Raw genomic sequence first — 12,706 nt, forward strand, 5'->3', positions numbered from 1 at the left:
GTATATCCCAGAACGGCTTTAACACTCTTGCCTTTTTATTCTGTCGTCTGTATCATTTCTGGGTCTCATGTGATTGATCTTTTTTTCTCCTTCAGGTCACATTTTTCTGTTTCTTTGTGTGCCCGGTAGATTTTGAATGGATGCCAGGCATTTTGGATTTCACTCTACTGGGTACTAAGTGTTTGCATATTGTTTCCTGGAACTGGCGTTGAGCTTTGTGCGGGGGTCCCTTCGACCCCCCAGGAGTGCTGTGAGGCGGAAGTAGGGCCCCGCGACTCCAGGGCGTGTCCGTGCCCACGCCAGAGCAGTGTCCTTCGGCACGCTGCGCCCGAGCGCCTGTGCGCTAGGAGTGTTCTCTGCTCTGCCTGGCGGGGGAGACACACCCCCTGTCCCTGGGAGTCATTTCTACTTGGTAAGGACACGTGTGGCATAGTTGAGAATTAATTTCTCCCTCTCTCTTTCCTGTAGGAAGTAGAAGCACTATTTAAAGGAGACAATTTACCGAAATTTATAAACTGTGAATTTGCCTATAACGATAATTGGTTTATTACGTTTGAAACTGAAGCTGATGCACAGCAGGTAAGCTGCTCCTCCCCCCACCCCCCCCACCCCCCGTGGAGCTCATCGTTACCTTTACTTCACAAGCCATATGTGGGGGGCACTGAGTTGGGGCCTAGAGATTACTGCTGTATGGTGGTCCTAAGTTTGATTATAAAGCGCAGAGGAAATCAGGGTATAGAGACTGAAGTAGGCATGTTTGTGTAGACCGTTTGTGTAGCAGTAAAGCATGTGGCATTATTTCCCAAGGACATGTAGGACAAGTAGCCCATGAACTTGACTTCTGTTCTTTTATCTGGGTAAGAGAAAGTTTTAATATTCGAAAAATGTTCTGGGAAATTTGAACGTCATTTTCAGTTTCACGAGAAATCATTGTGCGTGTCCGAGAGTTCCATAGGCCCTGGGGAAGCTCTGTGAGGAGAGGGGAGGAGTGAAGATCCTCTACCTGGCCTAAAAGAGGAATCTTAATTGGGGGAAACATTAACATGCTTCAAGGAATGCCAGTACAGTTGACCCTGAGTGGCAGGGGAGTTAGGGATGCTGACCCCATGCAGGGAGGATGCGCATCGAACTCTGGACGCCTCACGTCTGAACTGCTCGTACTCCACCGCCAGCCCCCCTGCAGCCTTACTGACAGCAGCGACATTTGGCACGTGTTTCGTATGTTATTTGTGTTGTGTACTGTGTTCTCACAATAAAGTAAGCTAGAGGAGAGAGGAGACTATGGAGAAAGTCATGGGGAGGAGAAAGTCCGTGCATAGTCCTGTCCTGTGCGTATCCACCGAAGTCTGCCTTTAAGTGGACCCTCGCGGTTCCGACGCCGGTTTTTGGGGGAGCTGTGCGGTGGGAGGCGACGTGGGTGCTGCGCTGATCAGAAGAAACAGGCCTCTGAAGGACGGGCGTGACTGGGTTGGAGGGAAGGGACACAGGCGGGGCCGGGTGGTGGGAGATGAGGGGATCCCGTTGGCGGAGCAGGCGAAAGGCCCCTCAGCAGCACGGGGCGGGGGGTGGCCGGGGGCAGCGCGGGCGGCGCGGAGCCTTCCGAGCTGAGGAGGGCCGTTAGGAGAGGCGTAGGAGCTGCGCCGGTACCGCCATCAGAGTATGTCCCTTTCTCCGACTGTGAATCCGCTTTCCCAACAGGGTAGCTGCTGGGGGCTCAGTGTCCTTAGTCTGTGGTCATGGGAGGCTTTGGTGACGTGTGTCAGTACTGATAGAATCGTATGCCGGCATCGTTCAGGAGAGTTTTTGCTAGAGTCTCCCTAGGTCTTAGAGGTTCTTTGAAGGAATCTGTGACCTGAAATGGGCTAAGAATCGGTGTTCCGGGTCTTGTCTGTCGTACCTTAACTGTACCGTTCCCTGTTTGAGGCGTTGGGTTGTTAGTTCATCTGACTTACAAGATTGACACGGTGGCATTTTGGGTGATTTTTGCCCTCAGGCTTACAAGTATCTGCGAGAAGAAGTCAAAACTTTTCAAGGAAAACCAATTAAGGTAAGCAAGACCTTCGTTATACTTTCTTTACTTGCAGCCCAGTTCTTGAGCACGCTGACAGAAATCTCTCTGTTCCCACCTAGGCACGGATAAAAGCAAAGGCAATAGCTATAAACACATTTTTGCCAAAGAACGGATTTAGACCGCTGGACATGAGCCTTTACGCGCAGCAGCGCTACACAGCCTCCTTTTACTTGCCTCCGGTCTACAGCCCCCAGCAGCAGTTCCCCCTGTACAGCCTGATCGCCCCCCAGACGTGGTCGGCGACACACAGCTATCTCGATCCCCCCCTGGTGAGTCCTGTCGTTACTCGGAGCTCGTGCAGCAGGACGCTGTGGACGCTGCACCGGGTGCTCGGGAGGGGTGTTATTCTGGTAGCGAACCAGGGACATAGATGGTTTGCCAGCATAAAACAGACCTAAGTTCTTTGGCGGATTTAAACTTATTCGGGAGATCAGTTGGCAGCTTCGTACCCGTACAAATGCCTTCGGAGGCTCTAATGTTGATCTCGGCCCAGTCCCCCTGCCCTCCCCTGTGGCGGCACCTTCCTGTGCCGTGCAGTCCCCGGGAGGACACACAGTGTGGTCCGGGCTCCGGGAGACCGGGGTTGCTCCGGAGCGCAGGGCGGGTCGCCGGGAGAAGTGCTTTTGAGGAGACAGAGGTGTGCCGGTAGCGCCACAGCCGAGGACGAGTGGAAGACCTGCGAGCTTTTTCCCTCACACCAGGCCTAGGGTCGACTGGCCGGCGGAGCGGGGCCGGTCGCTTTCCTCCAGGGGCGCTGCCGGCGAGAGCGGAGAGGTCGGGGAGGTCAGGAGGACCCTGCCTTGGCGCGGCTGCGCGCTTGGTGGAGTGTGGGGTGTGAGGAGCAGGGCTCGTCTGCTCGGCCCTGGCCGTTGGCCTCCCGTCCAAGACTGTGCGGACGGACGGACGGACAGGTGCGCCTGGGGCTGCGGGGCAGTGGAGCGTGCGGAAGGTCGCGGTCGGGAAAGCAGGAGGTGAGTTGATGACTGAGGATGCGGCTGCGGCCTGAGTCAGGGCCAGTCGTGCGGCGCTCAGGTCAGGTGCGGGGCGCGGGAGACGCCTGCGAGCCAGGCCCTGCCGCGGCTCCCCTTACCCCTCGCGGTGGGAGGAGGGCGTTGGCTGAAGGGAGAGCTGGAGAGGAGCGCGTCGCCTGAGCGGGGATGGTGCCTGTTCGCTGCTGACTCGGGAAGACGTGTTTGTGAAGGGACGCGGCTGGGGAGACAGCAGTGTCCGTCAGACACGTGGTCATTGGCAAAGTGGGACTGAATACGGTGAAACCTCAAATTTGGAGGTTGCCAGGTGTTCCGTCCTCCTCCGTTGAGCTTACAGCAGGGGCGTGAGGGAGGCGAGGCTGCAGGAGAGGGGGCGGCGTGTGCCGAGGCACTGGCAGCGGTGGCATCGTCGGGGTCTCGGAGCTGACCCAGAGGCGGAGGCGGGGAACTGGGAGACAGAGCTGTTCGGCTTCTTACTGTGCCCTGAGGCAAGTGCTTTTGGCCCGTGGCTTACGGGATGCGAGGAGGGCAGATGGGGAAGGGTCAGGACGGGTCCTCTCTGGCACTGGCAGAGCCCGGAGGTCTAGAACCCCACAGTTGCGGGGCCGTCAGCAGACAGGTGCTGGTGTTAGAGCCGCTTCTCTCTCTTCAGAGGGACTTCTCATAACGCACTCCTTTTTTGAAATCTTTGTTGCTCTCCGTAAAAGCCGACAGCCTCGTGGCTGATACGTGATGAGCGAACCTCCTGGGGAGATGGAGTCCTCAAACTCTTGTGTGGGAGAATCTCTCCCAAGGAGGCTGGCCGCCCTGGTCGTGCGGTGTAGGTCCTCTTAAGTCTCTCCTCTGACTTCTCTAATTGTACCTGTATCGGGCTGGAGTAGGGGCCCTTGGCACCTGGGGTCAGTTGTCTGGCCACTTAGGAGGGTTCCTATGACCCTGGTTTGGGGCACCTGAGGCCTTGTGCTTGCTTGAAAGCGTACTGTTTCATTTTGAGCAGATGTGAACATGCGGTGCCTGTGAACTCTCGGCGAGTCCTATTAAATTACTGGGTCAGGAACTGATTTATTTTTTAAACTCTTGAGCGCAGTCACTCAGATAGCAGAGTTGTGTATGTAAAAGTACATCCAGGAAGTGATTTGTCACGAGCGACCTTAGCATACATAGTTTATAATCTCAGAATCTGGTTTTGGTGGGATTGATCCATTTTTAAATAGTCTGACTCTGGCGGCTGTTCTCAGGCAGGGTGTTGAGGCGGCTCACAAAGTTCCAAGGGTATCTTTCTGCCCCGGCGTTTCCCCTGCTGCTTTTCCCTTTTCCTTTTTTTAAAAATCAGCTTTTGGTCCTCTGCTGTCCTTAACATCCGTTTTCTGTCCCGCTCGCTCTCGGCTCTAGCGTCCGAGTAGGTGTCAGTGGCTTCCTTGGCAGGCTGCTGTGAGATCACCCGAGTCGGCCCGGAAAAAGGTCTTGCCCCAGCCCGGCTCAGGAGATACTGGTCATTGGCAGTGATCTAACACCATGCTCTTTTCAGCCTGGGAATATTTTTGGTATAAAACGGAATAAAATGTTGAGAAACAGCCTAGATAAGCAGAAGGTCTGTATGGTGTTCGCCAATTCCAGGTCTGTTTATGGCTTGTTGACTTGTTTGTTTTTACTGAATCTAGGTGACTCCGTTTCCAAATACTGGATTTATAAATGGGTTTACGTCTCCAACCTTCAAACCTGCAGCATCTCCTCTGACTTCCCTCAGACAGTACCCTCCACGAAGCAGGCAAGTTGCATGAGTGGTTGAAGGGCTGTGGTTGTCTGGGGTTGGTGGTACCGGGTCACTGCCGTGTGGTGTGCTTGAAGGGCAAAGCAAGACAGGTGGCGTTAAACCTGGTGGTCCTCCCCACATGCACGAGTCACTTTGACTTAGTGAAGAAACAGCCTTGGCGATCCGTTGGGATGTGTTTTACCGCGCAAATCAGACTGCTTGAGGCGTGGACTTACATTCTGTGAGATGAAGCCCTAAAACGTGTGCCGAGAGCCTGCAGGTTGTCTGCACCTTGTCTCTGCGGGCGTCCGCTTTTAACGTGGGCTTGGACGCCACTGAGCAGGACGTTGATACCTTATAGATTCGCGCTAGCAGACATGGTATGCGTGAGCTGTTTCTTCAGTAACATTTTTAAGATTTTTCTAAGTAGAGAGCACATTTTAGCCAAGACATTCCTATATTAGTAATCCCATTTTAGGATGCCATGATCCCATTATAACTGAATGAGCATGCAAACCTTTTGTTTACAGGAATCCTAGTAAATCTCATCTACGCCACGCCATTCCCACCGCAGAGAGAGGAGCTGGGCTATTAGAAAGCCCTTCGATATTTAACTTCACTGCTGATCGGCTAATTAATGGTGTTCGAAGCCCACAGACACGGCAGACAGGTCAGCCTAGAACACGGATACAGAACCCTCCGACCTACACCAAGAGGGAGGTTGGGTCTGGCCGAGTGGAGCAGAGCAGCGCGGAGTCGCCTCCTGGCTTAGGGAGAGGGAGGTGAGTGCTTCGGAGCTGCTGTCAGACAGCTGCGACCTGCCTTTCCTAATAAGTTCGTAATATTTACAGGCTCCGTCAATTTAGGCATGTTTTGTAAATGTTATTTTCAAATACATTACAGGCAAGGGCTCTCAGCTCGTTAGGCCATCTTGGGCAGGACTGCTTGTAGATTTTCTGTAAAGGAAAGGAATTAGTCAGAATTATTTCTTTCCAGCTTACACAGACAGTACCAGTATATTCAGTTGGAATAACAAAGGGAGAAGTACATAAAAACAAAATTATGGAATAGAATTAGCCTGTGGGCTGTCAGGCCACAGAAACCTGTCCGGGGCATGAGAGTTGCGTGTGGCTTCAGGGCCCGCCAGGACTTGGCCGCTCCATCGGTGTTTGGTGCTTCAGTGCGGGACACGGTGCCGGTCCCAGACAGCTAGAGCCCTGTGCACACAGCGGGGAGCTGGCTGTTGGAGGTGCCTAGGGCTTGGAAACCTTAGTGCTGGCCGGTGGCAGCGGACGGGGGCTGACGTGGTCATGTCGGGGCTAAGAGGGAGGGAGGGAGAGCACGCCAGGCTGCTTCGGCGTCTTTCCACTTTGATGATTAACCCGGTCCGTTTTCATTAGCAGTGTTTAACAGTTCACCTGTAGCTCATTGTCTGATTTTATGTGTCTTGTCATTGCAACTGAATGGACATTCAGGTATTTCTGGAACAAAAATTCTAAACGTCCACTAGGAAAATTCTCTCAGTAGATGTTTTTCTTACTTTTTTGTTTTTTTAAATCTCAACATCACTTTCAGTCTTTTACTACAAAATTTTTGTTTTGCTTATACTTCCTAAGGTTGGGATTTTACAATAAAAAATCAACTGTAACAGATTACAAAGTAAGAAAGGCTATGTGTGCACATACATGTGCTCAGTGAAAAACCTTTCAAGTGGAAAAAAAAATCAGTGTTTTGCTTTCCTCTTCTCTAGGAAGAATTCCTTTGGCTACCGGAAGAAACGGGAGGAGAAGCTGACAGTGAGTACATCCAGCCCTGACACCATCAGAAGACTTGTAAACCTAATTTGTACTAAACAGACGTGCGATTTAACTGCATGAATGATGGTTAAGACGTGTGGAGCTTTTCTCTTACCGTGATGAGCGTCAGGTGATAACTGACTCGGCAGCCTGAAGGGGACAAGCTGGCGGCGTGTCTGTAGACATGCCGATCGCCGCCGTGGCTGCAGAGTGTCGCCCCCTGGTGTCTCCATGTGCGTGGGCTGTGCGGCAGGCACGGCCGACCACCCAGTAGGCATGCAGGGCGGTCTGTGCACACGTGGAGATGCGTTCCCTGGGTAACCGCGTGGTACGAGTGAAAGTAACTGAACTTAACGGTTCTTGACAAGCAGAGTGAACTTCTGTGTGGGAATTAGTTCATTGGTATTTTTCGTTCAGAACATTTAACTTGTATACCCTACACAGAAAGCATTACTGCTGGGGTTCCTGGGGGGCGCTCGGTGGGTTAAGTGTCTGCCTTCAGCTCAGGTCATGATTTCCAGGTCCTGGGATCGAGTCCTATATCGGGCTCCCTGCTTGGTGGGGAGTCTGCTTCTCCCTCTCCCTCTCCCCCTCCTCCTGCTTCTGCCTCTTTCTGTCTCTTAAAAAAAAAGGGAAAGAAAGCAAGAAAGCATTACTGCCTTCTGTTGTAACTTACGTTTGGAACAAACCCAGGAATAAAGGGAGGCTCATGTGAGTGCTGAGTACCTGAGGCATGGCCACATTTGCTGGGGTTCTGTACGAGTTCCTCCCGTGGCTCTCGCATGCGGGTGGAGCTGCTGTGTCTCCACACGTGGGAGGAAGGATATAGAAGGGAGAACGATATAGACATCGACACTTGGAGGACTGGAGAGACTGAGTAAATTCTTGGTCCAGCCCCCTGAGCCCGTGGGTATGTGCTCTCCCATTGGAAAAGATCTGTTTTCTCTGTCTTGAACTCGGAAAGTACAAATTAGTAGTTAGTAAAACACCCAGAATTCTGCCTTGTTGGTTAGTTTAGTCTGGTTTTGGTGAACCCTTTGGTACGGTCATTTTTATTGGCTGATTATAGTTGGAATTAATTCCTATAACGTTTGGACTGGCAAGGCTAGCATCAGAGTAGGTCGTCAGTTAATAGTTACCTTAAAAGAATTATTCTCCTTGGTTACTAAATCACATTTAGAGGTGACGTTTCTTCCCCCTGCCATCTCTGTTACATTTGTGTTCCTGACTCCCAGTGGTTGTGGCCACGTGGAACGCCAGGCATGTGATGCAGGCGCGTTTCTTTTTTTTTTTCTTTTTTATATATATATATTTTTAAATTTCTTTTCAGTGTAACAAAATTCATTGTTTTTGCACCACACCCAGTGCTCCATGCAATGCGTGCCCTCCCTAATACCCACCACCTGGCTCCCCCAACCTCCCACCCCCTGTCCCTTCAAAACCCTCAGGTTGTTTTTAAGGGGAGTGCATTTGTGGTTGTGTCGGGACAGTCTGGTGACTTCTGGAACTTAGAAATGGGTAATAGCGTGTGCTCTCCTGGCCCAGCCAGGCTGTGGGGCGAGGGCCACATTCGTACCTCACCTCCAGCCGTGCAAATCCTAAAAACTGTTGAACACTGCACTCAAGACGAGCCCTCACCCGTGGGCGCTGCCGCTCGGTAGCTCTGCACCTCGGCCGTTGTCGCCTGCCCCTCTTCTTCCTCAGGCCTCGGGGTCTAGTAAACTTCTGTGAAGTTTGAATGCCTGGAAATGTGGTCTTCTGAAAACCTGGGTTCCCCTCAGAAAATGCAAACGTTGAAAGCCCCTGAGAAGTACTTTGAGACCACGGGTCTGGGCCTCAGTCAGAGCCTTGCCGAGCCACCGAGGCTCCCGAAGTGTGGAGGGACCGAGGGATCGTAAGTGCGGGCTTGCTTCTGAGGGCTCGTCGCCCCCCGGAACGAGCTGAACCTCAGCTACCTGCACCGTGATAAAGGTGAGAAACGGACCCCGGAAAGACACGGTGGGGTTGATATTTTTAACTTCTTACCGTGTTGTAGTGGTTTATTGTTAAGTGTTCAGTTGCACTTAGTCGACCCAGTATAGCTTCAGCGTGGCGTCGTGATTCAGGACTGCCACGCGTCACCAGTGCTCGTCGCAGCAGGTGCGCACCTTCCTCCCCTTCCTCCCCATCCCCTGCCCCTCTCCCCTCTGGCGACCAGCAGTGTGTGTTCTACAGTGAAGAGTCTGTGCCTTGGTTTCTCTCTTCCCTTTGCTTATCTGCTTTTTCTTCAGTTCTGCATATGCGTGAGATTGTACGGTGCTGCCTTTCTTTGACTTACTTCACTTAGTGTAATACCCCGTGTTCCACGCATGTCATTGCAGATGACAAGATTTTGTTCTTTTTGATGGCTGACTAATATTCCATCGTTACACACACACACACACACACACACACACACACACACACACACAGTTTGGCTGTTGTAAATAGCACTGCTGTAAACACCGGGGTGCGTGTATCCCTTTGAATTAGTGTTTTTGTTTTCTTTGGGTAAATACCTAGTGTAATTGCTGGGCCAGAGGGTAGCTCTATTTTTATTTTTTTGAGGAATCTCCATATTGTTTTCCAGAGCGGCTACAGCAGTTTGCATTCCCACCAACAGTGCACGAGGTTCCCCTTTCTCCGCATCCTTGTCAACACCTTCATTTCCTGACTTGTTAATTTTAGCCATTCGGACCACTGTGACTTTTTATCTCATTGTGGTTTTGATTTGCATTCCTTGATGATGGGTGATGTTGAGCATCTTTTCATGTGTCTGTTGGCCATCCAGATACCTCTGGAGAAATGTCTGTTCATGTCTTCTGCCTGTCTTTTAATAGGAGTATTAATTTTGGGGTGTTGTAGAAGTTCTTGTAATTTTGGACACTAACCCTTTATTAGATACATCACTTGCATGTACCTTCTCCCATTCTGAAAGTTGCCCTGCAGTTTGGTTGATTGTGTTTCCTGTGCTGTGCAGAGAGTTTGTATCTTGATGAAGTCCCACTAGTTCATTTTTGCTTTTGTTTCCCTGGCCTCTGGAGGCTTTCCAAGAAAGAAGTTGCTACTGCCACTGTCAGAGAAATTACTGCCTGTGTTCTCTTTAGGATTTTTATGGTTTTAGGTGTCACACTGAGGTCTTTGAATTTATTTCTGTGTGTGGTGTAAGAAAATGGTCCAGTTTCATTCTGCATGTGGCTGTCCAGTTTTCCCAGCATCATTTGTTGAAGAGACTGTCTTGTTTTCATTGGACATTCTTTCCTGTTTTGTAGAAGATTAGTTGACTGTAGAGTTGAGGGTTCATTTCTGGGCTCTCTTTTCTGTTCTACTGATCTGTGCGTCTGTTTCTCTGCCAGAACCATACTGTCTTTATGACCACAGCTTTGTAAAACAGCTCGAAGTCTGGAATTGTGATGCTTCCAGCTTTTTTTTTCTTTTTCAGGATTGCTTTGCCTATTTGAGGTCTTGTGTGATTCCGTACAAATTTTGGGATCATTTGTTCTATCTCTGTGAAAAATGCTGTTGGTATTTTGATAGGGATTACATTCGACGTGCAGACTGCTTTGGGTCTTACAGGCACTTTCACAACATCTATCTGTTCTTTCAGTCCATGAACATGGGACGCCTTTGCATTTCTTCATGTCATCTTCAGTTTCTCTCATCAGTGTTTCACAGTTTGCAGAGTGTGCACGTCTTTCTCCTGTTTGGTCAGGCTTCTTCCCAGTATCTTACCTGTTTTTGGTGCAGTACCGAATGGGATTGATTCTTTAATTTCTCTTTGTGTTGCTCCATTATTGGTGTATAGATACACAACAGATTTCTATACATTGATTTTGTAACCTGTGACTTTACTGAATTTGTTTATCAGTTCTAACAGTTTTTTGGTGGAATCTTTCCAGTTTAAGGTATAGGCCATTATCTGAAAATAATGGAAGTTTTGACTTCTTCCTTGCCGATTTGGATGACCTTCATTCCTTCCTTCCTTAAGATTTGATTTAATTATTAGAGAGACAGAGGCAGTGAGAGAGTGCAGGTGGAGTGCAGAAAGAGAGCGCCTGATGGGGGGCTCGATCCCAGGACGCTGGGATCACGACCTGAGCCGAAGGCAGACACTAAACCGACGGAGCTACTCAGGCACCCCTGGACGACTTTTAGTTCTCTCTGTTGTCTGACTGCTGAGGCCAGGACTTCCAGTGCTGTCGTAAGTAACAGTGGTGAGAGCAGACATCTTTCTTGTGTTGCTGACCATACAGGAAAGGCTCTCACTTCTTCCCCGTTGAAGATGCTGTGGGTTTTTTGTAGATGGGCTTTATTATATATCGAGGTATTTTCCCTCTGTACCTACTTTATTGGGGGGTTTTTATCATGATTGGATGTTGTACTTTGTCTGCATCTACGGAAATGATCATGTGTTTTTTTATTTGTAAGCATTTTATTTATTTGACAAAGAGACAGCGACAGAGGGAACACAAGCAGGGGGAGTGGGAGAGGGAGAAGCAGGCTTCCTGTGGAGCAGGGAGCCTGATGCAGGGCTCGATCCCAGGACCCTGGGATCATGACCTGAGCTGAAAGCAGAGGCTTAACCACTGAGCCACTGAGGTGCCTGCTCATATGGTTTTTATCCTTTCTTTTATTAATGTGGTAAATCATGTTGATTGATTTGTGAATATTGAACCATGCTTGAAGCCAGGAATAAATTCCACTTGATTGTAGTGAATGATTTTTTTAATGTGTTGTTGGATTTTGTTTGCTAGTATTTTATTGAGAATTTTTGCATCCATGTTCATCAGGGATAAGTATGCCTGAACTTTTCTTTTTTTTAGTGGAGTCTTTATCTGATTTTAGAATTAGGATAATGCTGGTAGAATTCCCCTGGCAAGCCATTTGGCCCTGGACTTTTGTATTTTGATTACTTATTCAATTTCTTTGCTGGTTATTTGTCTGTTTAAATTTTCTGCTTTTTCTTGTTTCAGTTTTGGTAGATTATATGATTTTCGGAGCTTATCAATGTCTTCCAAGTTGGCCATTTTTTTCGCATGCAGTTTTTTTTATAATATCCTCTTATTATTGTTTGTATTTCTGTGGTGTTGGCTGTTGTTTTTCCTCTCGTTTGTGATTTTATTTATTTAGGGCCCTTTCTCTTTTCTTTTTGGTAAGTCTGGCCAGGGGTTTATCAGTTTTATTCATTTTTTCAAAGAACCAGCTCCTGGTTCATTGATCTGTTCTGTTGTTTTCTTTAGTTTCTGTATCACTTTTTTCTGCTCTTATCTTTATTATTTCCTTCCTTCTGTTGGTTTAGGCTTCGTTGTTCTCTTTCTTCTCTTCTAGGTGTAAGATTGTTTGAGATTTTTTTTGCTTCTTGACGTAGGCCTGTGCTATATACTTCGCTCCTAGAACAGCTTTGCTGTGTCCCAGAGGTTTTGGAGCATTGTGTTTTCATTGTCATTTGTTTCCCTGTGTTTTTTAATTTCTTATTTGATTTCCTGATTGACCTGTTCATTCATTGTTTAGTAGCATGTTGTTTAACCTTCAAATATTTGTGGTCTTTCCAGATTTTTTCTTGTGGTTGACTTCAAGTTTCATAGCCTCGCAGTCTGAAAAGATGCATGGTATGATCTCAGTCTTTTTTGTAGTTGTGGAGGCCTGCTTTGTGACCTAATATGTGGTCTGTTCTAGAGAATGTCCCGTGTGCACTTGAAAAGAATGTGTATTCTGCTGTGTTAGAATGAAATGTTCTAAATATATCTGTGAAGTCCATCTGCTCCACTGTGTCATTCCAAGCCATTGTGTCCTCGTGGCTTTGCTGCTTATATACTCTGTCCATTGCTGTGAGTGGGGTGTGGAAGTCCCCTACTGTTACTTGTGTTGTCACCAATATGTTTGTGTTTGTTATTAAGAGGTTTACATATTTGGGTGCTCAAATACAATTTTTAGGTCTTTTTTGTTGGATTGTCCCCTTTTCTATGATATAGTGCCCTTCCTGTTCTCTTGTTACAGTCTTTGGTTTATAATCTAGACTCTCTGTTGCAAGTCTTGCTACTCCGGCCTCCTTTGACAGCCAGGTACTTGGATAAATGGT

At 48.7% G+C, this 12,706-nt stretch overlaps 1 protein-coding gene across 2 annotated transcripts in view; it reads left to right on the top strand.

Moving 5' to 3' along the window:
* Window positions 1-12,706, top strand: part of LARP4B (La ribonucleoprotein 4B) — a 91,907-nt gene that overhangs the window by 69,057 nt on the left and 10,144 nt on the right. For both annotated transcript variants that reach the window (XM_080811237.1, XM_080811236.1), the window contains exons 9-14: window positions 469-579; window positions 1,994-2,047; window positions 2,131-2,340; window positions 4,722-4,828; window positions 5,344-5,595; window positions 6,564-6,609. In XM_080811237.1, coding sequence (XP_080667363.1) covers window positions 469-579; window positions 1,994-2,047; window positions 2,131-2,340; window positions 4,722-4,828; window positions 5,344-5,595; window positions 6,564-6,609 — 780 coding nt within the window. The remainder of the gene's footprint in view (window positions 1-468; window positions 580-1,993; window positions 2,048-2,130; window positions 2,341-4,721; window positions 4,829-5,343; window positions 5,596-6,563; window positions 6,610-12,706) is intronic.

This window comes from Martes martes (assembly GCF_963455335.1).
Source record: "Martes martes genome assembly, chromosome: 8".
Lineage (NCBI taxonomy): Eukaryota > Metazoa > Chordata > Mammalia > Carnivora > Mustelidae > Martes > Martes martes.